General features: G+C 38.6%; 1 protein-coding gene and 1 long non-coding RNA gene across 5 annotated transcripts in view; one reads left to right on the top strand and one right to left on the bottom strand.

Moving 5' to 3' along the window:
- LOC113920538 overlaps positions 1–5,383 on the bottom strand; it is a 478,451-nt gene extending 473,068 nt beyond the window's left edge. For all 3 annotated transcript variants that reach the window (XR_003519304.2, XR_003519303.1, XR_003519305.1), the window contains exon 1: positions 4,873–5,383. This is a non-coding gene — a long non-coding RNA (uncharacterized LOC113920538). The remainder of the gene's footprint in view (positions 1–4,872) is intronic.
- A 131-nt stretch (positions 5,384–5,514) lies between these two features.
- CWC22 (CWC22 spliceosome associated protein homolog) overlaps positions 5,515–27,547 on the top strand; it is a 66,626-nt gene continuing 44,593 nt past the window's right edge. The window contains exons 1-2 of one of the 2 annotated variants that reach the window (XM_027590742.2): positions 5,515–5,629; positions 23,109–23,248. In XM_027590742.2, coding sequence (XP_027446543.1) covers positions 23,222–23,248 — 27 coding nt within the window. In that variant the 5' untranslated portion in view covers positions 5,515–5,629; positions 23,109–23,221. Of the gene's footprint in view, positions 5,630–5,667; positions 5,886–23,108; positions 23,249–27,547 lie in introns of those variants that run through there. The other variant, XM_027590743.2, reaches the window with a different exon arrangement.

Genomic DNA, 27,547 nt, shown 5'->3' with positions numbered 1-27,547 from the left:
AAGGAAACAATCAACAAATCTAAAAGACAACCTACCAAATGGGAGAAGATATTTGCAAATGACATATCCAATAAAGGGTTAGTATCCAAAATATATAAAGAATTTATACAACTCAACACCAAAAAGTAATCTAATTAAAAATGGGCAGAAGACATGAATAGAAACTTCTCCAAAGAAGACATACAGATGGCCAAAAGACACATGAAAAGATACCCAACATCACTCATCATCAGGGAAATGCAAATTAAAACCACATGAGTTATCAGAATGGCTAAAATCAGAAACAGAAGAAACCACAAGTGCTGGTGAGGATGTGGAGAAAAAGGAACCCTCGTGAACTGTTGGTGGGAATGCAAATTGGTGCAGCCACTGTGGAGAACAGTATGGAGGTTCCTGAAAAAATTAAAAATAGAATTACCACATGACCAATAATTCCACTACCCAAACAATACAGAAACACTAGTTCAAAAAAATATGTGTATCCATATGTTTACTGTAGCATTACTTACAATAGGCAAATGATCTACTATTGGAATGAATCATTTGCCGGCCAGGTAATAAATGGAGTTATGGCCAAAGTCTGGTTCACAATGGGTCCACTGGGACCACAGATCAACTCAGTGGTCATTTACCCAATCCCAAATTGTATAATTGGAATGTATATACTTCACAGTTGGGAGTCATTTCCATTTATTGTCCTCGGCCTATGGAGTAAGAGCTGTCACAGGGGGGAAGGCCAAGTAGACATCTTTGAAAATGCCTCCCCTGGCCAAGAGAGTGTATCTAAAACAATATCACAATGCCAGAGGATGGTGGAGATTAATAATACACTTAAGGACATAAAGGATGCAGGAACAGTAGTTCCCATCACACCTTCATTTAATTTGATACTCTGGCCTGTAGAAACCAGATAAATTAGCAGAATGATTGTTGACTACTGTAAGTTCAACAAAGTAGCAGCCCCAACTGTAGCTGCCATGCCAAGCAAAGTATCATTATTAAAGCAGGATAACATGGCCTTAGGTACACAGCCACTGATTTGGAAAATGGATTCCCAATCCATTCTCCAATATATCCCAATCAATAAATATAATTAGAAATATTAATATACAAATGATAAGCAGGCAACAACATGCATTGACACTTTAGCCCCAGGGCTATGTTAACTCTCCTGTCTCTCTCATAATATAGTCCAAAGAGATGTGGATCATCTGAAAATCCTGTAGAGTATCATAATGATCCATTATATCAATGACATCATGCTGATTAAACAGGCTGAGCAAGAGGTGGCTAGCATGCTGGAGGTTTGTGCCCCGGAAAGTAGGAAATTAACCTTATGAAGAGGTCAGGGATCTGTCCCTTCATTAAAGGGTTTAAATGCCCAGTGTTCTGAGGAGTGCTAGAACATCCCCTTCTCAGTAAAAGACAAATTGCTGACTCTTGCATCCCCTACAAGAAAGAAGAAAGCACAGTGCCTACAAGGCTGCTTTGAGTTCCGTTAATCAACATACTGCACATCTAGGAATATTTTGGGGGCCCTCATTCCAGGTGACACAAAAAGCTGCCAGCTTTACAAGCTGGCAAAAGAGCTTGACAACAGGTCTGAGTGGTGGCGTGAGCGGCCTCGACACTTGTGGTGTAGGATCTGGCACATTCTAGGGTGTTAAGAGTTGTCACTTTTAGAAAAAGACGCAGTATTGAGTTTACGGAAATCTTAGTGGGAGAATCACAGTTCAGGCACCTGGATTTCTGAAGCAAGGTTCCACACCTTTTAAAAATTAGGTCTTGGCATGCTACTGGAAAAAAAAGGGAATGTTTGACCATGGGACACTAAACGATACAAAATGAAATATGTCTTGTTGAACACATAAGGTCATAAATTCTGGAGGGCCCAGTCATAATTCATCATAAGATGAAAGTATTATATTTGGGATGAAGCACTAAGAAGATGAGAAGGTACAAACAATCCACATGAACAGACAGTCCAGACCTTGATGTCACCCTTCAGTTGCATCCACACCCCTCTCAGCTTGCACTGATGGCCATATGGGATAGGGGTGGTGTCTTCAACAACAAGCTGAAGAAAGAAAAAAATGGCTGAGCTTAGTTTACAGATGAACTGGCTAAGTATGTGGATGAAACCTGAAACTGGACAGCAGCTACAGTATAGCCTCACTCTAGAATAGCCCTGAAGACAGGAGAGTGACAATCTTCCTATGGGGTAGAGCTTCAGGGGGTGCGCCTAGTCATCCACTTTGTATGGGAAGGAAAGAGGCCTAATTGTCAGAGTATAAACAGACTAACAGGAAATGGCAAAAAGCTTGGCTGGCTGGTCAGGGATCTGAAAGAAAGAGATTTTAAAAATTGCAGACAAGGAGATCTTAAAGGGTTAGAGGTATATGGATATGCATATTGTTGTGGGTAAAAAGTGTGAAGATCTTTTGAACACAATCAATGTCCACAAGAAAGCATACATTATAGAAGAGGCACTAAACAACCAAGTAAACAAAATTACGCAGCTAGTTGATGTTAGCCTTTGTTCGTGGCTACTCCAGGGCTGGCACATGGACACTTGAGTGAAATGGTCATGGTGACAAAAATGGAGTCCATGCATGGGGTCCATGAATATGAAGCCCATTTACCATAGCTGACCTACCTACTGTCTCATTTGCAAGTTCAATCTGCCAGCAAAAGAGAGCAATGTTGGGCTTCTAATGTCATCACTCCTTTAGGAGATCAAGTAGCCATTCCGTGGCAAGTTGACTACACTGGAACCTTTCATCCTGGAAGGGGCTGCAGATCCATCCCATGGGAACAGACTACCTATATTGGGTATGTGTTTGCACTTCATACCCACCAATCTTTATCTAGCACCACTATTCAGGAACTTATACAATGCCTGATTCACAGATGTGGAATACAATACAATATAACATCCAACCAGATAACACTTAACAGTAAAGGTAGTGTAGGAGGGTGCCTGTGACCATGGGTTCCACTAGTTATATCATATGCTGCATTTCCCAGAAGTTGGAAGCCTAATAGAGCACTAGTATGGCCTGCTGAGGGTAAAGTTCAAGCACCCAATGGGAGACAATACTCTACAAGGAAGAGTTGCCCAGGATGCAGGAGATTTTGATATGGGCTAGAGTCCCCATTAGGAACAATACATGGCTCCACAAGACAAGGGATTAAAACAGGATTAGCCCCATTTACCATCATTTCCAGTGACCCATTCCTGCAATTCTGAGTTTTGTGGAATTAGAGGTCCTAGTCCCCAAAGGTGTTATATTCATGTTAGAGGACACAGCAAGAGTCCCACTGAACTAAGCTTCATCAGCTGCATGGGCACTTTAGACTTCTTGAGTTCAGGTACAAGTAGGCAAAAAGAGGACTCAACACCTTGGTAGGAGAAGCTAACTTTGATCAGCAGGAGAATGTAGGCTTGATGTTACATAACAGGAACAGGTAAGAAAATGTGTGGCACTCAGGTGATGACTTGGGCATCTCTTTGTGGTACCTTGCCCAATAGTGACTATAAATGGGCAAGTGCAGCAACACCTGCATGAGAAGACAATTATTACTAGGGACTCAAGTGTCTCAGTAACTAGGGTTTTCACACCACCAGTTTAACCACTGAGACCAGCAGAAGTGGTAGCTGAGAGGGAGAGGAATTTAGAATGAATAGGGGGAGAGAAAGGTTCAGTTGTGGCCCAAGACCAACTGCAAAGATGGGTACTGTAGTTTGTTCCACTAACTTTTGTAAGTTTCTCTTCAGGAAGAGAGGCCACTGGAACCCCATAGGAATTACTCCCTGAATGTATATACAGCATGGATCTAAACAGTGCAAGGGGTGGACTGTGACAGACGAAGAGATAATCTACTCAGATACCTTTTCAAGAAAAGGCTCTTTGCTAGGAGTGTGGTTAGGTGACAAACTTCAACTGTTAACACTTCCAAGCACATCTCAGGTTTTGAATGGAGGCCACATTTTCCTTGAGGTGGGTCTAGCCAGTGACTGGGCAGGACTGTGTTACAAGGGCCGAGCCATTTTATCCCAGTGTGGGACTCTTCACCTTTGCTCTGGGGTTACCCATGCCCCATCCAATTTCCTCCCTCTTCCTTTTACCATTTTACATTCCGAACCCTGTATCACAGTTTGCTTCCCGGAGGAAGCAAATTCCAAACGACAAACCTAGTCTTTTCCAGCTCCATTTAGCTCCCCTAGCTTCAATTCTAACTTTCCTATTTCTATTGATAATTGTAGAGGTGGTATTGTGCTTTTTTTTTTTTTTCAGATCTGGATACAAATGTTTACCAGACTCCTCTCCTGTGCCCTGTATTGGTACAACCGAAATCTAGTCACTTAAATATTTAGAGACACCAAAATGTACTTTAACTATGGTCAAATATGTTAACTATGAAAAAGAATAGGTAATACTGTTATGTAGTAGGAATTATGTCACATACATCAAGTATGTGCTAATTCATTCTTAAAAGTATTCTATGGGGTAGGTACTAATTTTTTTCCCTACCTAACAGAAAATGGGCACACAGCGTTGCCCCAGAAAAATCATCCAGGAGTACATCAATAGAAAGAGTTAAACATAAGTAGGCCTGCTCCAGTGCCTTTTTCTGAAATCACTATACCCTTCTGCCTCAAAAAAAAAAAAGGGGTGGGGGTCATTAGCATGAGTACTCTAAAATTCTAATAGAGAAATGTTTGGAGAAACCAGGCCTGGTGTATAGAAGGTTGGGGAACATAAAGATACAGTTGCTTTAGGAAAAGAGAGTTTCCAAAACAGTAACAAGGAGTTGAACTTTTAGATTTTGTTACTATTGAAAAGTAAAGAAAACTATTCCACTGATTACCTCTGATCTCTGCACAGTCGGCTATTTCCAAATTGGCCAGCCAGTCTCCTTATCCTCAGGATGTCTTCCCAGCTGGTACCTTAAACTCAAACAGAGGCATCATCCTCTCTACAAACTTAGCTTCTCCTCATTACTTCACTTTGTCTGTGGTCCCATTCCCGTAGGCTTGAAATCTTGGAACTTTATAGGCACTTAACGCTTCTAACAGTTTTGCTTAGAACCTTATAAACAGGTTCTTTATATAACCCCACTGAAAAGAGTCTGAAAAAGGTGTCTGCTCTTCTTAAGATTTTCACGGAAAAGTGACTAGAAAGGTTTATTTTTTGCCAACAGCCGAGAACGAGCTTTAGAGTAAATTTTGCCAGAGCCTCATCACTCCCAGGTTTCAGACGAGCCGACTGTATGTCTCCGGCGCCTACCGAGAACTACAATTCCCGTCGTACCTTGCGACCTTCTCAGCCTTAAAAAAATACAATTGTTCACGTCATTTCCGCCCTCACAGGCGGCGGATGCTGGACTTTGTAGTTTGAATTAACTTCTCTTTTGTCGCCGTCTTGGAAAAAGAAAATTAAAGCCAAACCAGCTGCTCTAAATTTGTAATTACGATAGGGCATTTAAAGTAAATTAATAGATAACGTTTTAAAGTGAATTTAGCGTCAGGTTTTTATGTATTTCACGTACCGCCTTCCTCGCACTGCCGGGCCGGGAAGGGGAAGTGACGTGCATCCGGTGTAATGGCGGCGCGGTGTAGCTCCAGGTAATTAACGAACTCCGTAGACTCGCCTCAGGCAGCGAACCGGAGTGGGGGTGGCGGGTTGCCGGTCCGGGTGGGAATTGAAAGGGGACCAGGAGTGGGTGCCAGCTGGCTGGGACCGCCGTGGACAGCGCCGGGTTGTGCATGGCTCTCCTCTTGGCGCCCGCAGACCCGCGAGGCTGAGGTGTGAGAGCCGGTCGGGCGGAGGAGTCTGAGCGTGAACTCCGTCCCTTACTGCGCGGACGAACCTAGCTCCTTGGTGAGGTTCCTGGAGCTCTCTCGCGGTGGTGTCTTTGTTGCTGCAGTCTAGCGCGGCGGTGGGCCTCTTGTTCTGTCGGAACGGCTCACTTAGAGTTTCTTCAGTCGTTTTGGGGTTCCCAAGGCCTCTTTCTTAGTGTCCGGATTCCAGGCCGTGGGGGTGGGATTAATGAACTGTAGTTAATTAAAAAGTAGCGGAAGTTCCCCTCTTATGCCTGCTTCTAGCGTAATATACCTATGACAGCTTCTTTAAAATTTCATTAGTCGTTTCTTTTCCATTTATTTGCCCCGTAAATAAAGATGCTTTCTAGTGTTGACTCCTGGGGCTCTTCGTTCCTCATTAAGTGAGCCCTTTGTCCCCTTTTATTGTTGATCTACTTCCAGTAAGGTGATACTCCCCAACTTGGGCCTCCAGTGTGTCCAACTATCCAGCTCCGGATCCTACAATACACTGGTACTTATCGGTCATAGTTAATTTCTCTGAGTCTAACTCCAATAATCGCTTTACTTATTTTACCTTAATCCTCACGACTTTTTGAGATAGAGAAGGAAACGATTTGAGAAAGGTTAAGGGATTGAAAGGATGGTAAGAGTTCCCTTTACATTTTTAGGTGTCCCACAGACTAGCAATAGCAGATAGAAAAACAAGCAAATTTGGCCTTCAGAAGACTACTTAACCTGCCTCCTCCTTATCATATTTAAGCTTGTTTTAGGATTGCCTGTGAACTTGGGAGTTAACCTCAATTATCGTCCTACTGTAGAAAAGCGAATTTAGATTTGGCATTAAAAGTGTGACTTTGTTCGCAGAAGCGTTGTGACAAGTAGCATCGGTAGGAGAAGACCTAGTTGTGTTGATGCTGGATGATGGACTAGTAAACCAAAGATTCGGCACTTACTAGGTCTGTCACTTGGGGCACGTTACCTATCATTTCTAGTCTCAGCTTCTTCACCTGAAAAATGTGAATGATAATAATATCCAACTTCGTGAGTTGTTTTGAGGATAAAGGAAAATGATGGATATAAGGCACTGTGCATAGTGCCTGACATACAATGTTAGCTATTATTGTTACTGCTGTGATATAGTTGATGAATTCTCTTGCTTCATTTCTTTTCCTTTAGTTTTGAAGGTTGCCCTTCCACTTTTAAGTGTCCATGCCACTTTCATGGAGCATTTCCCACTTCATTTGGCTGGGGTCTCGTTTATTGTCTTCCCTGATGATTGCACATTGCCAGGTGATCTACATTAACTTGTACCTGAGACCATCTAAGAGAGCACACAATTAGTGTGTGCAACAAGTTGGTGCCCTAACTTAAACATTATTTTCTGTTTATTATCCACTTGTATCGAGACTAAATTTTGTACTACCTGGTATGTCCCTAACTTGGTATAAGTTAAGGCTGGCCTAGAGCTAGTTTAAAAGAGAGGTGGTTATTGGTAATATAGCTGATCCTACTGATGACTCCATGGGCTTCCTTGTTGCATTTCTCTACCATCTAAATTTGAAAATTTTAGCGTGGGAAGATGATAAAACAAAAAGGCCTCTGGCATATTAGTTTCAGCAAACTTCTGGACTTACTAAACATGTAGCCTATATATTTTATCAGTGTATTCATTTCCCAAGTGAATTTTGGAATAGATAATTCATTGCCTACAACAGAGTGCAAATTTTCAAAGCATTTTCTTAAAAAATAATACATCAGGAGAGGAAGCGATGGATTAAAGCAAGCCTTTGCTATTTGTAGCCAAGTTAGTGAGTCTTTTCCCAGAGAACAGATACCAAAAGGGTGGCATAAGCTGCCTTGGTCTGGAGACATTAGGGCTCCTGTGATTATAGAAGCTAATGGGAGCCAAATTATGCAAAGAGCCCAAATGTCCATTGAGTGATGAATGGATAAAGAAGATGTGGTATATATATTATATTGTGGTGTGTGTGTATATATATATATATATATATATATATATATATATATATATATTACTCAGCCATCAAAAGGAATGAAATCTTGCCATTTGCAGTGACCTGGATGGAGCTAGAGTTTATTGTGCTAAGCAAAATAAGTCAGTCAGAGACGACACCTCTCTGAGGTGGCTCAGTTGGTTAAGCATCTGCCTTCAGCTCAATTCATGATCCCAGGGTCCTGGGATTGAGTTACATATCGGGCTCCTTGCTCAGCAGGAAGCCTGCTTCTCCTTTTGCCTCTCCCCCCTGCTCCTGCTCTCTCTCCCTCTGACAAATAAATAAATAAAATCTTTTTTTAAAAAAGAGAAAGACAAATACCATATGATTTCACTCAATTGGAATTTAAGAAACAAAACAGATGAACATAGGGGAAGGAAGGGAAAAATAAAATAAGATAAAAACAGAGAGGGAGACAAACTATAAGATACTTAACTATAGAAAAAAACAGTGTTGCTGGGGGGGGGAGGTGGACAGGGGGATGGACTAAATAGGTGATGGGTATTAAGGAGGGCACTTGTGATGAGCACTGGGTATTACATGTTAAGTGAAGAATCACTAAATTCTACTGTTGACTAACTTGAATTTAAATAAAAACTTGAAAGATAAAAAATAAAATAAAATTCATCATGGGGGAAAAATAGAAGCTAATGGGAGGAAGAAACTCAGTGAAGATTCATATTTTCCTTCACTTTGGGCCTAATTCAGATGGATCAGGATAGACAGAGTTTAGCACTTCCAGATGAAAGGTCACCCTGTGAGTCCTTTCCTCAATTTTATCGAGACAATTTTATTCTACATTTGGTGACAAGTGCCTCAGTAATGGAATATAGTGCTGTGTGTCTGGGGGCTACTTCATAAATTTCTCAGTGGAGGCCACCACTTCCAAGTTTTCTTTAAAAACCCTGGTTGTGGTTTACTAAATGGCTCTTTAATAATCAGAAAGGCCACTTTAAAAGCTGTGCTGTGAGTGTTGGCAGAATATGTTCAACCCATATACTTACTTAGGCAAGCAGAGGAACACATTTTTGGGGAGAGGGAACAAAGTGGTATGAATGTTTGAAGGCATGAAGTATATTCAGTAATTAGATGTGGTTTTGTAAGTTGAAGTATCTACACCTTTAGGTTCAGATTTCCCCTTGGAATGCCTTTAAAGGAACTGGTATTTTTTTCATCTCAATAGGGAAGTTTATTCAGGCAGCTCTCCAGGTTAACATGGGGTGAAGACAAGGGATGACACTTGATAGTAGTGCTGTCTTGCAGTTGATGACAAACAGCTTGGGGGTTCCTAAAAGTTGGGGTTGATAAATGAGACAAGTCTGTTGTGATGGTCGTTGGTAAAACACCTGTCAAAATATCATTATAGGGAATTCTTTGTAGGAAGAGATACGGATAATCATTAGAAGTCTACATGCCCCCCATATTTAATTTTAGAATTGGAATCTATAAAGTGGCAAGCACTGTCCTAGGTTCTTGATATATGGTAGTGACCAAGAACCTCAAGAATCCAGTGGTCTCATACAAGGTCTTTCATGCTTTAGCTTCTTGAGTCTCATGTACCATCTCATTTCTGCTCAATCTTCTGTATATACCCTGTACTCTGCTCAAAGGGCTGAGAATCCCCTAAACTCTTTTATATCTGGAGTCTTTACACATGCTCATTTCATTTTCTGAATGACCTTTTTCTCCTCTCCATGTGCGAAATTACCTTTTCCCCCTCTTCTACTTGTTCTTCGGAATTCAGCTTCTAGAACCACTTCTTTCTGTATGCCCCAGAACCACTTAGTTGCACTTCCTCTTTTCCAGAAGTACTATGTCTATAACATTGCTACAGCACTTAGACTTTTCTTCTCTGCCTGAGGATAGGAACTTTCTTCTCTCAGACATCAGTGCCTTGTGTGCAGCGTAAGGTATGTATCACCTCACTATTCACAGACACTGCCTTTAATCTCTCTTAATTTGTTTCCAAAGAATAGGGGGTAAAGTAAAAAACCAGGAGGAAAAAGACTATGAACCATACTTCTCTTTCTCTTAACCTTATACTTTTTTTATTTTTTCTATAAGTGCTTTACTGTACAACTTCTTAATGTAATTATCAGTTTTGGCTCTATCCTCATTGTTTTTTTAGTTCTGTTTGCCTGTTTGTGTTGTACAAAGTTTCTCAATTTTTTGACCTCAAAAAGAGTCTCTTCACAAATTCAAACTTTAATGCAAAATGAAAAAGGAAGCATTCAATGGGTGATAAGAAGCACTAGAGCCGTTTCTTTACTACAAGGCTGTTCCTTTACCATTAAGTGGTGAGGGTTATGGTATTGATTTGAAATTTAAGGTTTTGTCTCTTCTTTGTGATGATGAAAATGGATGTAAATTTAGCTTAATCACTAGACCAAGAAAACCCATAGTGATAATATTTGTTCAATGAATGAAGATGCTGGAGTTAATGAGGAAAGTTAAATCCTGTTGCCATGCAGTTGAATTATGAACCAAGGGGTATATGGGCAAGATGAGGTGGGCTTAGGAGGATGTAAATACAAGTGATTGAGGGTGCAGTAGTAGCAGAGATCTCCCTTAGGATTTGTTTTTATTTGGTAATTAGAGGAGTGCTACTGAAGAACAATCATATGTAGAAACAGATTGTTAATAATTGAGCCATTGAGACAGAATTTCCATTTTAAAAACTTAGAAGGTAACTTGGAAAGCATGAAATAATTTTGAATATATTGTGGTAGGATGTGCTTTTAATTTAAGGACTAGGCTTCTCTATGGATGGCTTTGCAGATATTTAAAGGTACCTTTTGTCCTGTATGGGTGGAATACAATGAAACCTGACCAGTTAGACGTATACATAAGTAATTAATATTTTAGAGGCAAATTGGAAGAGTTCTTATAACATAGACATAAAGAAGACCTTGAGGGAATCTTACTAGAAAGGTCAAAAAAATTTTTGCCTTCCTCTAAAATGAAATTAAGGTTGTCTGATTATGGAAACTTTCGAAACTGAGCCTTCCCCCTACCTTCTTCTGTACACAATGGCAGAGAGAATAAGGAGAGGGAGTAGATTTGATTCTATGTCCTATTTATAAACTTGAAGGTAGAATTATTAGGATTTAGTAACTAATTGGCAGGAAGGAAAAGGAAATTGTCACTTAGCTGGGTTGTAGGTAATATCTTAGAGGAAGAAGGGGTTTGAGGAGAGGAGGAAATGATGAGTACCAGTTTGGACTTCCCTAGTTCTGAGGGCCTTTGGGGCATCCACATGGATTTTTTTCTGTAGACATTTGGACATAAAGATTTGGAACTCTGTAGAGAAGATGAGGCTGAAGTAAAAGTCATTCTTGTAAATGTTAGTTGAAAGTGTGAGGATGTAGATGGTCTTCCAGAGAGAATATGGAGAAAGAAGAGATAAAGACTATTCATTTGTTCATTTAACAAATATGTTTTGAGGGCTTTCTCTGTTGGGAGAATGGCAATGAACAAAACAGACGAAATGCATAAGCAAGATTAAACTCTACAGGATAGTAAATGTTAGAGGGGTGGACAGGAGAAGGGAGACAAAGAAAACCCAGTAAACATGGTGTCCCTATAAGTTGAGATTCGAGAACTTCAAGAAGAGGGATTTAGCAGTACCAATTGCTAGACCAATGGCAGGTAAAAGAAGGAAGTGGCCCCAGGATTTAGCAACAAGGATGTCATTGTGTAACTTTAATAAGTACTGTGGAGTAGTGGGAGTGGAAAACCAAATTGTGGAGTGTTAAGAGGGGTTAATGGAAGGTTAAGAATTGTAGGCATCAAGGGTAGACTCATCTATCAAAATAAGTGTTAATAAAAACTTGGCTATGTAAGGAAAGAGAAAGAGAATGGAACTTGAGAGGGAACAGGATAAAGGGAATTTGCCCCATAAATATCATAATTTATATTTAAGTGAATCAGTAAAGAAGTTCAGTATGTAGAATTTTTCTTGAAAACCAACTAAATTGGAAATCAATACTATGAATCAAGAAAAAGTTGATAGAAATTTTGAAACAAAAAAAATTGACAGATTCCTGCTGTTAAAGAACCTACATTCTGGTGAAAAGGAGCACATTAGAGGATCTTCCTATGTACCAACAGAAGAATTTTTTTTTTTAATTAAGTAGCATACTGAAATGATCATATCACCTTTCATTTTATTTAGTTAAGTACGGACCATTATGGACCAGCTTCATGATATGGGGAAATGAATGAAGGATAATAACTCCTCTCAGTTTATGAGTAATTTTTAGTATGGCTATTGATAACACTGAGTTCATTAAAATGTTAAGAACTTTTAGATTTTGTCATTTTTTTTTTTTACTCATCTGAGTGTCACTGTCTTAAGATGTCCCCAAATTGGGGCTGTCTCCCCTATGCAGAGTCAGAAACTAATCAAAATCTTTTATATTTTGTTCATTCCTGTACAAACAGTAATTTAGGTACTATCTGCACAATTTTCATCCCTGTACTTGAACATGGGAATCTTCTTTCATTCAAATGGTTCTAAGTTAAAGAGCACGCCTGATGTATGCATTGACTAGGAAGCAAACAACAGGGAGTAGAGGTCTCCAATTCTTTATTTGTAATTCTTGGAGCCAGAACTGTTTGACATTCAGAATTTTTCAGATTTTAAAGAAACACAATGCGTATATACTTATGAAGTAATCACTCTTTTGGGATCCAGGGTAACATCTAATCAAACACATTAATATTTCTGCAGTGCATCAGATTAAGAGTTGCCAAATGAGTTTCCCACGAGCTTAAGAAAAATCTTTGGAAGTTGTGCTGAGCATAGCATAATGTATAGAGTTGTTAAATCCCTATGTTGTACACCTGAAACTAGTATAACATTGTGTGTCAACTATACTTCCATTTAAAAAAAAAAAAAAAGAAAGGTAAAGAAAAACCTTTGTGTTTTCAGAGCTTTTCAGATTTCATAATTGCAGATAAGGGATTGTAACCTGTACCTGGTGACTTTTTCTCAAAATGATAGTAGTGTTTGGGTGCTTTTATTTTCTTGAAATTGTAAAACTATGCTGAAATCAAATTACAACATCATTTTTCCTTATGTGACATATTATGGGGCATATTTCTCACTAATATGTGCACATTTTTAAAAATAGCAAGAAAAAAGTAGGAAAGCTGTTTTCTTAAAAGATTTTTCCTTCAATACAGATATATAAAGGCCATAGCAATCTTGTCATAGTTATGACATATATAAGTTAAGAAATGTGGCCAATCTGTTTTTCATATCTGTTCCCTGAGAAGGAAAATCACCGTGTGGAAGGGCCAAGGGATTGGGTCCTTTTTGGGGATTTTCTTGAGGATCCCATTACCACCTCCTTGCCCCCATTCAGTTTTGCATTTAGAACATATTTAAACTAGTTTTTCTTTTGAATATTGTTTAATATTATCATTTTCCCTGTTGAACAACTAAGTTGTTTTTTTTTTTAACTCTGTTACAGTGGTTGAAGTTTGCCAGGTGTGCTGCTATGTAGAATGCAGAAGAGTAAACTAAAGGGAATCTACTTTGTTGATTCCCCTTTAATTTTTGATAGTAAGTTACAGCAAGTTCCTTTAACATTGGTTGAGGACACCCAAGGGAAAATGGTAGGAGTACTCAACCAAAGTCATTGAGTATGTTTTCATGTTCTGAATTTTTTTTTTTTTTTAAAGATTTTATTTATTTATTTGAGAGAGAGAGAATGAGAGATAGAGAGCAGGAGAGGCAAGAGGGCCAGAGGGAGAAGCAGACTCCCTGCCGAGCAGGGAGCCCCACGTGGGACTCGATCCCGGGACTCCAGGATCATGACCTGAGCCGAAGGCAGTCACTTAACCAACTGAGCCACCCAGGCGCCCTCATGTTCTGAATTTTTGAGATAATTGCAGAATTTACAATTTCATAGTTTCCAGTTAACAGTCTAAAGTGCATCCTACAAATATTATTGAATATTTTGCTTTCTGATGCTTGCTGAAACTGATAGGAAAATTATTTTTAAACTACATCTTCTTATTATAAAATACGCTCCTTGTTCAGGGGAGCAGGTGTGGTTTTGCTGAGTTGCTTTCTTGTGACAGGAGAGAGAAATTTAATAATTCATCATAAAATCCACACAGTGATACTAAGAAGAGCAGCGAGAGCTATAAACTCTAGATAAATTGCTCTCATCGCAGGAATTTCCAATTAGTCTAAATATCAAGCATGCACATGTTGAACTCTCAGAATTTCCCTATGGGCATATTCTGTATAAATCTGGACGATGATAGGACTTTATGCATTTTTTGTTAGATCTGTAGTAGCAGTCTACTTTATAATATTGTCAATTTCACAGTTACGTTTTGAGACACGGAAATCTAACAGATTGTGTTTGATTGCCAGGAAATTATTTGGTGATGATGGTTGAAGGATAGAAAGGGAAAGACAGTACACACTGATCAAAAAGAAAACTCACAAAGTTCAGATAAATAAGGTAATTTGAAATAAAATACACAGAAAATTGCTGTGTGTATGTATGTGTAGATAAGTTGAGAAAAGAAGCCAGGCTTCAGAACCAAGAAGGATAGCCAAGGAAAATGTTAACTTTTGCACAATAGAGTTAAGTGACTTATTTGCTTATAGAGTGAATTCTAGCTATGCTGATTAAATAAAGGGAAACTTTAAAATATTATTTGGCATGTTTAAAAAGATGTACATAGGGCCTCATATCAACACCTTTGCTATCTGGAACTTTAGAAGAATGGATCAGTTTAGGATAGGAAGATTTTCTGGATAGTAGAGACTATATCTGTTTACATTTTATAGTTTACCAATTTGGTATCAATATATTAATGTTATTTTCATTGGGATGCAATATCATTTTCATTGGGTTTTGGCATCAGAAAAACCTTTTGATTTTAGCTCTGCCCTTTACTAGCTATAATTTACTTGGACACATTGCTTCAACTCTTTTAACCTCAGTTCTCCCATTGAAAAATAAGGTTAAAAAAATAAAGCAAGGTAATTATGAGGATTGAATAAGAAGATATAAATGAAATGCTTAGTGTTGTATCTTTGTGGCTGTGCTAATTTATCATTCTTTATTGTTGCTGTTATCTTAAATTACACATTTCAGACTTCTAAAACGGGAAGTATATGTAGTTAATTGGTTAATCTCTGGATATCTCAGGAACCTCATTGTAATGTGCTATAGGCTCTATTAGTGTCAATGGTAAATTAGTTTGTTGAAGAGCTACTGTGTACATTGACGGTTCTCCTATTGGCTGGTTTTGAACAGTAATGTGGAACATTCACCACTGCACATCAGCTTTGGGACACTCACCATTATATTATTTTAAAATGACTTCTATATCAATGGAAAACGTGTTTATATAGTTGAGGAAAATACTTAAAAATTTTTTTTAAGATTTATGTAGAGGGCGCCTGGGTGGCTCAGTTTGTTAAGCGACTGCCTTCGGCTCAGGTCATGATCCTGGAGTCCCGGGATCGAGTCCCACATCGGGCTCCCTGCTCGGCGGGGAGTCTGCTTCTCCCTCTGACCCTCTTCCCTCTTGTGCTCTCTATCTCTCATTCTCTCTCTCTCGAATAAATAAATAAAATCTTTAAAAAAAAAAGATTTATTTAGAGAGTGCCCACGCATGAGAGTGGGGGAGGGGCAGAGGGAGAGAATCTTCAAGCCAGACACTCCCTGAGCAGGGATCCTGATGTGGGGCTCCATCTCACAACCTGAGCCAAAACCAAGAGCCATGTGCTTAACTGACTGAGCCACCAGGAGCTCCAGAAATTACTTTTTAAAAGTTTGTGTATTATTGGCATTAAAGCTGAAAGTATCTCCATTATCAACTTGGGCACAGTATTTAGGTAACAGGTGATTTTGAAATGAGTCTTATTTCAGGTACATACTAAGATAAGTTTTCCTGAATAGAAAATATGTAATAAGGATTTAAGTAATTCCGGGAGTCCATATCCCACCCTGTCTTATTCTTCCCCAAAAAACCATGATGTGAATATGCTAATAATATCAGCAGGTTCACAATCAAACTAGATTAGAAAATGTTCTCTTCCAATAATTCATCCTTTTTGCAGAAATAAGAACTTCAGCCCATCTCCATTTTAGAAGGAAAGTTGGGGAGAGTTTATTAGTCAATTGAATTAGTACTGAATTCAAGTTAGTAACATGGGTTCTACTACATAAATACATCCCATTTTAGAGAAGGGAAATTGTTCAACTCAGGATCTAAACAAGGGCCGCACATTACATTGAATCTGTTAAGTCACTTTTATTCTATAATAACTATCCTGCTTTTTTACTTTTCTTTCTTCTTTTGTCCCCCGTGGCATTGAATTGTTTGAGAAACTGGGTCATTTGTCATATATGTTAAAGCTCACTAGTGAGTAATCACCAATATCGTACCTAATTAGTAATCAAAGTCAAGTTTATTAATTTGCTGCAGCAAGGGAGACAACATACTCTGAGGGACTGTGGGGTATCTCATAAGAGGGTTTAAGAAGGGTACTTACAGACTTTGTGAGAGTAGGGGTAGTTATCAGATGGTCTTGGCAGGGATTAAGCAGAAATTGTAAACTAGTGAGTTGCTAGAACAGTAGATGGTCATACCTTTAGAACGTACAGGTCCTTGCAGACATAATTTTGTGTTCTTACTTTGGAACAGATGGGTCTAAAGAAACTAGAAATAAGAATTTGACCTTAGCTAATCCAGGATAAGTATATTGTGACTTAAACCGGCATGATATTTCTGTTTTGCAAATTAGTGGAGTCCATTTTACAAGTAGTAAGGTTTATATTTCATTTGTCAGTTCTCTCTTCATAGCTGTCATCGGGGTTATTTTTAAATTCTATTAGTACCCCTGGTTACTCAGCCTAAGCTGCAGAATAGACCATTATCTTCTGGGAATGCGATCAGTCCATATCTACACTGTTGTTCAGTGGGTCATGATCATGTATCAAGTTTGTGATTGTCATAATATCTCTAATACCAGATTTTCTTGCTGTTTATGTTAAATGATCAATGGCGTCATGGTGGCTGCACTGCATTTAAGACTCTAGAGATCCCACATTGGTGATTGCAACATAGACAAACTCTAGGACCAGGATTATTATATTATCCCTTATTTCCCATAATCTGAACCTTTCTTAGAAAATAACCAAGTGACTTTTCCTGTAAATTGGGTATGAGTTATTTTGCTTTGTCAGTATCTGAAGAATTAACACCATATCTAGAGATTGTCAAGGACAAGGATCTTGAAGTACCATGACTAAAAGGCCTAAATGTCTAGTAATCATTTAGAAGTATGCTGTCCAATATGTGTAAACTCTGATTTTCTCAAATCCGCTAGGCACATTTGAAGTGCTCAATAGCCACAGGTGGCCAGTAGCTGTTGTGTTAATGAAGTAGCTACTGACGGTGCAGAATATGAACCTTTCCATCAGTGCCATTATACAGATTTAGAAAGTTCCATTATACAGATTTAGAAGCATCAACCAGCAGAGAGGGAAAAAGTAAATAACCAAGAGGATAAAAAACAAAAATATGCAAAGAAGTAGCATTTCTAGCGTCAGGGGAAGGAGAGCCTTATTCTGATAGCCTTGGACAGAAGCAGTTTTCAGTGATTTCTGCTTCTGGACCCAAAAAGTCCTGGAAATCAGTCACAGGTGATGTGTGGTGGTGATCATGGCAGCAGTATCCATCAGGTTATTTCCTGTAAATTAGTGAACAGTAGTGAGTAGAGTCTTTCACACAGATTTCTTTTGATGTTCCTCTGTACAATTCAGTTCTTAATGTTAGTTTATAGAAGGAGTGTTTAGTTGAAAGTAGGGAAGCAGAAACTCCTGTGGACAATAAGTGACTCTGGTTAACTTATATGATAATATTAGAATAGAAGGGAGTGGAATCCTCCATTGACGTATAATATAGTACCAATTTTATAAGGACTTAGTCACTGATTATCCTGGATGTAAGAACAAATTAAGGACACTGACAAATCTCTAGGCTTTTAATTTTTCCCTAAAGTATATTCCAGATTTCATTAATTAGCATATTTAAACCTATAGGCAAAAAATTTTTTACAAAAATTATTTGTCCTTGTATATGAATATATATGAAATTTGTATCTAGTTTACCTAGGAAGGCAGTTAATGTAGGTTTTTTTCTCTTTTCCTATCTCAATTTTTCATGTCTTATATTCATTTTAAGAATAATAAAAGCATTTTATAAACATATTTTGTCATCTGGATGACTCCATTTCAGTGCTTAAAATTGTGCTTGTGCCCATGTTGCAGTAGGTAATGTTAATTATCATGGCATATATGTTAAACTCCCAATGAACCTGTGCTGTGGCAGTCATTACATAACCAGTGAGAATTTTCTCCCTATGAATTGTGCCCAGAATTTCTCAGATTTAAAAATCACTGATATTGATATTCTTTTGCATGCATATATACACTTCTTACCAGTGAGTTAGTATGGATTAATACATTTGGAATACAATTTGGAATGTATATGTCCCTTTCCAAATGATTTATGACCACATACTTCACTATAAAGGAGGTAGGCTATGAAGTCTCCAAATTTTATCTAAGTAGTTCATGGTTTACAACAAACTGAGAACTAAGATTTCTCATCCAAAATTGGAAAGCTGAGGAAACCTGGGGAAATACCTTGGGGATGCTTTCATAGAACAAGCATGCCTAGGCCTCCCCATTGCCCCGCACCCCCCCCCCCCACACACACACCCCTGATGTAGTAAGTCAGGTAGGCCCCCATATAGGTACTAGTACTTGGGGATGCTTTCATAGAACAAGCATGCCTAGGCCTCCCCATTGCCCCGCACCACACACACACACACACACACACACACACACACACCCACCCCTGATGTAGTAAGTCGGGTAGGCCCCCATATAGGTACTAGTACTTGGGGATGCTTTCATAGAACAAGCATGCCTAGGCCTCCCCATTGCCCCGCACCACACCCACACCCACACCCACACCCACACCCACACACACACACACACACACACACACACACACACACACACACACACACACCCCTGATGTAGTAAGTCAGGTAGGCCCCCATATAGGTACTAGTACTTGGGGATGCTTTCATAGAACAAGCATGCCTAGGCCTCCCCATTGCCCCGCACCACACACACACACACACACACACACACACACACACACACACACACACACACACACCCCTGATGTAGTAAGTCAGGTAGGCCCCCATATAGGTACTAGTACTTGGGGATGCTTTCATAGAACAAGCATGCCTAGGCCTCCCCATTGCCCCGCACCACACACACACACACACACACACACACACACACACACACACCCCTGAGGTAGGCCCCCATATAGGTACTAGTACTTCTGTTACACAATATTCATAATTTAATATAACATAATGACTTAGGAAACCAGCTTTACATTAAATAATGATTTGAAACTTGCATGTAAAAAAAAAAGCCCAACAAGCCACTTTGCTTGAGCAGCTTAGTGCTTTGCTTATCAATATAGATTTACTTTTTGTAACTAGGATATAAGCTCCATGTGGGCAGGGGATTTTGTTATGGTTGTTCACTGCCGTGTACCCAGTACCTAGAAAGATGCCTGGCAAAATAATAGAAGTGTAGTAAATATTATTTGTTGTTGAATGAGTGTATATGTAAATAATACTGTGTGATAAAGGTGATAAGAATTTGTTAGAAATGATATGCAGGTTGTGCTGGTAGGGGTAAAAAAAATAACCATTACCTTTAGGCAAAAGTTAATTGAGTAAAATTTTGAATTTTATGGCTCTATACATTTATAGCCATAAAAACAGGACCTTTGAAAATAGTCATGTAAAAAAAGAAGAGTCATGTGATTTGTAGAATATGGCACAAAGTCAGCTTGTTGAGAAGACATGGGGGGCCTAAAACCCATCCAAGACAGGATCTGTGCCTTCAGGGTTGCATCCACCTGAGGGGAGGGAGAACTAGCTTCTCTTTGTTAGACATGTTTGTTCATTAATATTTGATATAATTAGCAGTTAGATTAAGTCTGCCATCTTTTTTTTATTTGTCCCTCCTGTTTTTTGTTCCTTTGTTCCTTCTATCCTGTCCTTTTAAATTATTTAAATATCTTTCTAAATTCCATTTTAATTTATCTACAGACTTTTTAGCTATATTTTTTACATTACTTTTTTAGTCATTGCTCTAGGGAACACAATATATATCCTTAACTTTCCACAAGTTTCTTAGAGTTGATATTACTACCACTTCACAAAAAATTTAGAAACCCTAGAACATGTAGGTCTGTTTTACCTCCTCCTCCTGTATGCTACATATCACATATACCCCATCTACATACACTATAACCCCTCAAGATGTTAATTTTTGCTTTAAGTAGACCAGTGTATTTTTTTTAAAGATGTATTTATTTATTTTGAGAGAGTGAGAATGAGAGAGAGAGAGAGAGAGCACATGAGAGGGGGGAGGGCCAGAGGGAGAAGCAGACTCTTCGCTGAGCTGGGAGCCTGATGTGGGACTCGATCCTGGGACTCCAGGATCATGACCTGAGCCGAAGGCAGTCGCTTAACCAACTGAGCCACCCAGGCACCCTAGACCAATGTATTTTAAGTGAAGGAAAAAGTAGCCTTTTATACTTCCTGAGAAAGTTACCCGTTTCCATTGTTCTTCATTCCTTTTTCAAGTCTCCATCTGGTATCACTTCCCTACAGCCTGAGAACTCTAGCATTTTTTGTAGTACAGGTCTGCTGGTGATACATTATCTTGCTCTTAGTTTTCTTTGGTTAGTTTTAATTAGTAAATGTGTTTATTTTCATTCTTAAGATTTATTTTTGCTGGAATTCTGGGTTAGCAGTTTTTTATCTTTCAGCACTTTTAAGATTGTTTGTCTTCTGGTCTCCTTAGTTTCTGATGAGAAGTCAGCAGTAATTTGAACGGTTATTTCCCTGTATGTACAAGGTATTGTTTTTCCCCTTTTGCTGCTCTCAGGATTTTCCCTTTATCTTTGATTTTCAGCAGTTTGACTGTTGACCATTATCTATGACTATGTGCGTAGATGTGGTTTTCTTTGTATTTGTCCTACCTAGGATTCCTTGAGCTTCATGAATCTGTAAATTTATGGCTTTTGCCAAATATTGGAGAAATTTAGTTATTTCTTTTTTTTTTTTGAAATTTAGTTATTTCTTGAAATATTTTTTTTATTGCATTTTTTCTCTCTTCCCTTCTTGGACTTTGATTACACAGATATTAGGTCCTTTGATATTGTCCCACATGTCCCTGATAATTGTTCATTAAATTTTTTTTGTTTCTCTGTTTTTAGATTGGTTAATTTCTTTTGATCTTACTTCACGTTCATTGAGTTTCTTTTATCTCCATTTTGCTTTAAGTCTAACCAGTGAATTTTTCACTTCATATATTTTTCAGTTCTAGAAATTCAATTTGGTTCTGTTTTCTTTTTGTTTCCTTTTGTTTTGTTTTTGCTGAACTTTCCTGTTTTTATTCCTTGCAAGCATGTTTTCCTTTACACATTTGAATAAGCTTTAAAAACCTTGTATTGCCAATTCCAACATCTGGGTCATCTCAGTGTTGGTCTCCTTTGATTGTCTTTTTTCTTAAGCTTGGACCACAGTTTCCTGATAAGTTATTTTTAATTGTATCCTGGACATTGTTACTGTTATGTTCTTAAGACTGTAGATTCTGTTACATTTGTCTGAGGAGTGGTGACTTTTTAGGCAATTAACTTGATTAGACTTAAATTGTAAGTTCTCTTAGGTGGCTGTTCATATCACAGTTCACTTCTTTGATCCTTAGCAGTACTCTCTTTTGTATGTGTGTTGGTTCAGAAGTGGTCAAGAGATTAGGGCACATGGGGCTCCTCTCCTCTGGCTCTCTCCCTGCTGGAAGTCCCCTAGAGGCATGTTAGTCTAACTGCAGCTACAAATACAGAAGTGGTAATGTGCTTTACATTGCAATTATCTTTTATAGATTAAGTTTATAAACTCATATATTCATATATTTTGCTTTTAAGAACTTTGATGCCATGTTAACCGCTGTAATAGAAACTTTTCTTGACCTAGTGATTTGTGTACTTCCCTATCTGCATTAAATGATAGTAGCTCTGTGTCACTATTTTATAGTGTCAAGATTATTTGTGTATGTTGTCTAGTGGAAAGAAAATTGGGTATCCTTAGGCTAAGTTTCTGGTAGTATAGCTTAGGACATTGAAATGACTTATCTGGCCTTAAGTATTTTTATCTTTAAAAAGGAATTGAGCTAGATAATCTATAATCCTTTCTGGCATTCAAATATAAAAATTTTCCTAGCTCTATTCAGTTATTTTGGTACTGGGCACAGTTCTTTCTGTATATTCTCTACCTCTTTTAATTCTCTTATTTTCTTCTATTTCATTTGATTTTTGTGATTTCATTACCTTACACCAAACCATAAACCACTTAGATATGTAATTAGAATTAAATACTCAAATGGTAGTTCTGTGTTGACATAAGTAGCAATTGAGCATTTTTCAAAAATTCCTAAAACGTAATTAACAGGTGTATATTGAAAAAAATTTTATTTTAGCATTTAATGTTGGTGACTAGGTTTATTCTGAGCCAAATAACTTAGTTCTCACACCTGCATATATCTGAAGTCCTGTGCCTTTGACAGATTACGTTAAAATTTAATTATTTTAACACCTTATTTTTTATGCAGAGAGTATTTATTTCTGAGTGATCATTATTATAAGAACATTGGATAATTCATTCTTAGTTTATATAGAAACATGGGATATTTTATGCTCAGTTTATATAGACTATCTTATATAATTATTTCTTCTGTTCACTTGTTTTTTATAATATTACAGTACTGTTTTATGATGTAGGTTTAGGTGTCCCTCACTGAAAACAATTTGAATAAAGTTATCTGACATCAGTTATTAAATTAATTTTTGTTCCTCTCAGTCATTAGACTAAAATACCTTATGGTGCTTAATAAGCCCTTATTATTTGCTCTCTTATTCAGAGTCTTTTCTATGAATGTGTTCTTTTTATACATTGTTATGTGGAACTGTTTAAGGAATTTTTGAATTTTTATTTAATTGATTATCTGTGCATACTGATTAAGAAAAATAAGATGGTCAAATGTTCATTGTGTGTAAATAATAATGTTATTTCACATACATTTTATCAGTGTTAACAAAGCTTTCTTTGGTATATCTTTTAGGTGACATTTGCAGACAGGAAAAGTAAACTGTCAAGGAATTCATACCATTTGGTACCTGTTATTTGGACCAACTTAAGGAGTCTTTAATTTATCAGATCAACTGGCAACAGAAAATGAAAAGTAGTGTGGCACAGATAAAAGTAAGTGTTTGAAATTTATAATGAAGAACATAAACTTGTACCTGTCATTTAATCAAAAAATGCATTTATAGAATTAGGACATTAGAACCAGGCAGTAGAGTGGCATCATACACATATATAACTTACACAATTTCAAGTGTTGCTACAAGATCAGATAGAAGCAATAGTGTGCAAGAGGGCAAGTGAGAGAACGTGCAAGATGTATGTATGTGTGTCCATGTACATGTATACGCATATGTGTATCATTGCCTGCCCAAATCAGGAAAGTGCATGTGAGTGAGCACATGCAAAAGAAGAATAATTAACAGGGCAGGGAATTCCACCATTCTTCTTAAAGAGCATACTTCCCTGAATGCGCGTGAAGTGGAAGACAGGCATCTCCTTCCTCAGGTTTTTTTTTTGTTTTGTTTTTTAAAGATTTTATTTTATTTATTTGAGAGAGAGAAAGAGAGCACAAGACGGGGTAGGGTCAGAGGGAGAAGCAGACTCCCTGCTCAGCAGGGAGCCCGATGCAGCACTCGATCCCGGGACTCTGGGATCATGACCTGAGCCAAAGGCAGTCTCTTAACCAACGGAGCCACCCAGGCGCCCTATCCTTCCTCAGTTAATCATAGTTCCTGCATGTCTATCTACAAGGGAGCCTTTTATTGCATTTCATGCATAAACAAGCTCTTTATTCTGTGCTGTCCTTTAGACATTATACACTCACTTATTCAACAAATATTCACTGAATTCTTAACTATGTCCCAATGACCATTGTAAGCACTTTAGGTAAAATGGTAAACAAAACAGAAATCTGTGGTCTCATGGAGTTTTCATTCTAGTGGCGGAAGACAGAAAATAAATTATAAACTTAATCCATAAGTAAATGGTGTGGGAATAGTGTTCTTAAGAGCTAGACTTGTGCTATAGACAAAAGAAGTAGGGTAAAGTTGATCATTAGCATTGGGGGTTGCAATTTTTGATAGGGAGGGCCCACTGAAAAGGTAGCCATTTGAGCAGAAGCTTGAAGCATATGAGGAAGTTAGCCCTGCAAATACCTGGGAAAAGAGTATGCCAGGCAGATGGAACAGCAAGTATAAAGCAAAGAGTCTAGTGTGGCTGAGGCAGGTTATAAGAAAGGGAGAATAGTAGATGCAGTCAGAGCAGTGATAGGGACCAGTAACTCTGTCGACTCTCAGAACTGTTCCTCTGCTTGTCAGTGGACTTAGCAGGAGAGCAAACCATTCCACTTCTTTTCAACTGCACAGATCTACAAGCAGACATATCACTCCTTGGGGCTTGGAGTAAAGGGGAAGGTGTATTTTTACTTAATTACAGATCTAGGCCCTGCTCCCTTCCTCTCTCCTCCACCAGTTCTGCACCCCTACACCTCCTTCTTTAAAGAGAACCAGTAGACTGAGCTTAACAGTAGACACCAGGTAGTAGGCCTGGTGCCTGGTAAGTGTTTAATAAACTGAATTGATAGACTTGCAGACTGAGGCAGGCTCTGCTGCCATCTTTTCTAAATTTTGTCGCGTATGATACTATCAAGTATAAGGCTTGGTAGACACCCAGCCCATGCTGCATATCTCTTTTGGTGGGAGTTCGTTGTCTCAAGCTAGACCCAAAGGTCAGTAGATACTTTCATATATTGTTCTGAAATCTGCCTCTTTGGACTTGTACTCATTGGTCCAGTGGCACTTTACGCAGTTAATTAATTGTGGGCCTAGTAGGTGGCCGACTGTGCTAAAAGCTGGGGACATAGAGAGGAGACCTGGTGTGGAACTGGCTCAATTGAGCCATATTAGATGAGAGCACTCAGATTTAGCCGGATACCTTTTACACAGAGGGAGATGTGTTTAGTCTTTTCAGAATCCTTGTCCTGCTCCCCTTACACTGTGCTTCTCCACCTTTACCTCCTGTGGCCCCCATGGGTCCTCAGTGGCACCCTCCCATCCTAGGAGTGGGTATCTTCAGTCAGCATGCCCTCCAAGCTTAGTGGCTCAGCTGTCTCTGCCAGTTCGTAGCCTAGTCTGCCTCCCTTTCTCCATCCTGTTAGCCCCAGGCAAGTCCACTAGCTGGGTGGGGCCCATTTTTCACCTCAGGTGAAGCTGACATCTTCCCCTTGATGTTCTGAGGACTCATCTGCTAGGTTCGGGAGGGTTCAGCTGAGGATCCCTTGTTTTTCCATTGAGCCTTGCTGCAGCTTCCTTAACTATCAGGAACCAAGTTTCCTACTTGTTTCAGCCCTTTCTCTCCTTGCTCTTAAAGACTGGTTCCTGAGCCTAATGGACGCTCAGACTCAGGCTCCCTGCTCCACTTACTATCTCATACTGCTGTCTTTTTATCGTTAGAGATTATAGGTAGGTAACCACATAGTACAAACATTTGTTTTGCTCCATGAACAATTGAGAGAATTTTTTAAAGGTAATTTTGACAATATATTATTTTCAGTGCCTACTCTGATTTATAATCTGGACTCTGTGATAAAGGAAATAGGAAAAATCTGGTTATTATTATTTTTTCTTTTTCTTTAATTTTTTTATTGTTATGTTAATCACCATACATTACATCATTAGTTTTTGATATAGTGATCCATGATTCATTGTTTGCATATAACACCCAGTGCTCCATGCAGTATGTGCCCTCCTTAATACCCATCACCAGGCTAACCCATCCTCCAACCCCCCTCCCCTCTAAAATCCTCAGTTTGTTTCTCAGAGTCCATAGTCTTTCATGGTTTATCTCCCCCTCCAATTACCCCCCTTCATTCTTCCCTTCCTGCTATCTTCTTTTTTTTTTCTTAACATATCATGTATTATTTGTTTCAGAGGTACAGGTGTGATTCATCAGTCTTGCCCAATTCACAGCACTCACCATAGCACATACCCTCCCCCATGTCCATCACCCAGCGACCCCATCCCTCCCACCCCCCATCACTCCAGCAACCCTCCGTTTAAATTCAGGTTATTATTTGAATCACATCTCAAAATGTTATTTTACTTAGTGAAATCCTGTTCATCTACCAAAGCCTAGTTCAAATCCCCTTCTACCCACCTTCATCCCTCAGTATTCAGTTATTGTTCCCTACTCAAGATGTCCTGTTAACACTTCTGTGTGTGTCAGTCACGTTAACGTCATCATATTTACGAAATCATGATTCATGACTTCAATATTTTTGGTTTCCCCCCTTGCTTACAACAGATGTTGCGGAGATGTGTTAAAAATCATTAGCACAGCACTGAGGCCTTCTCCCTAATGTAATCAAAATAATTGCTGTGCGTTGTAAAAGAAAAAGTAGACTGCAGTTTTGTTCTCTTTGTCTCTTCCTCCTCTCCTTCTCCTCATCCTTCTCTTCCTCCTCCTCTTTTTCTTCTTTTATCTTATGTTCTCTCAGGAACTCATAATCTGATATGTTGAACTGTGGAAATCTTGACAGCTATCTTTCTACTGTAAGATCATAAATTCCTTGAGGGTTTTTACTAACTTCTGTGTCCTCCAGAGTGTCTACACAGGAAGGGCTATGTCTTAAATGATCAGTAAATACTGTGTTTGGTGTTGCCATGAATCAGATGAGTCTTGTGCTCCATATTGGTTTGGGATCTTGAAGTCAAGTTTTATAGAAAACTGTGTCGCACATATTGAACAATTTTATCTCATTGTGTTGCTAAGTGAAATAATTTTTAAAACTTTCTTATATACATTAGAAACAGGATTTTAAGATGGTTGCATTCAGTATAAAATAGCAGCCAAACTACGGCTACCATAAATTAACAAATTTTGATCACATGCTTATCCACCTACACCGATTAGTCTAGGTAGTATATACTATTAGAAAAATTCAATAGTTAATGAGACTGTTTGGCAGTTTACTTGTGACAATGTTAGACTCAAACTGCTGTTAGTCATAAAATAAGAGGAAGTTGGACCTTATTTACATTCCTGTGCAATATAATTTTCTATTTTTATTTTTTTATTTTTTTTAAAGATTTTATTTATTTATTTGAGAGAGAGAATGAAATAGAGAGAGAGAGCATGAGAGGGGGGAGGGTCCGAGGGAGAAGCAGACTCCCCGCTCAGCAGGGAGCCCGATGCGGGACTCGATCCCGGGACTCCAGGATCATGACCTGAGCCGAAGGCAGTCGCTTAACAAACTGAGCCACCCAGGCACCCCTAATTTATTTTTAAATGCTTCTTTTTCCCATTAAGGAGGCAAGCATGTAAATATGCAGAACAAGTTGTTCATTATTTTATTTCCTTTTTCTTAGCTTTTAAGGTAAAGCTGCTTTTTAAAAACATACTATTTTTCCTTTCTTA

The sequence above is a fragment of the Zalophus californianus genome, chromosome 3, assembly GCF_009762305.2.
Source record: "Zalophus californianus isolate mZalCal1 chromosome 3, mZalCal1.pri.v2, whole genome shotgun sequence".
Classification (NCBI taxonomy): domain Eukaryota; kingdom Metazoa; phylum Chordata; class Mammalia; order Carnivora; family Otariidae; genus Zalophus; species Zalophus californianus.
This window is presented reverse-complemented; position numbering and strand designations above follow the sequence as displayed.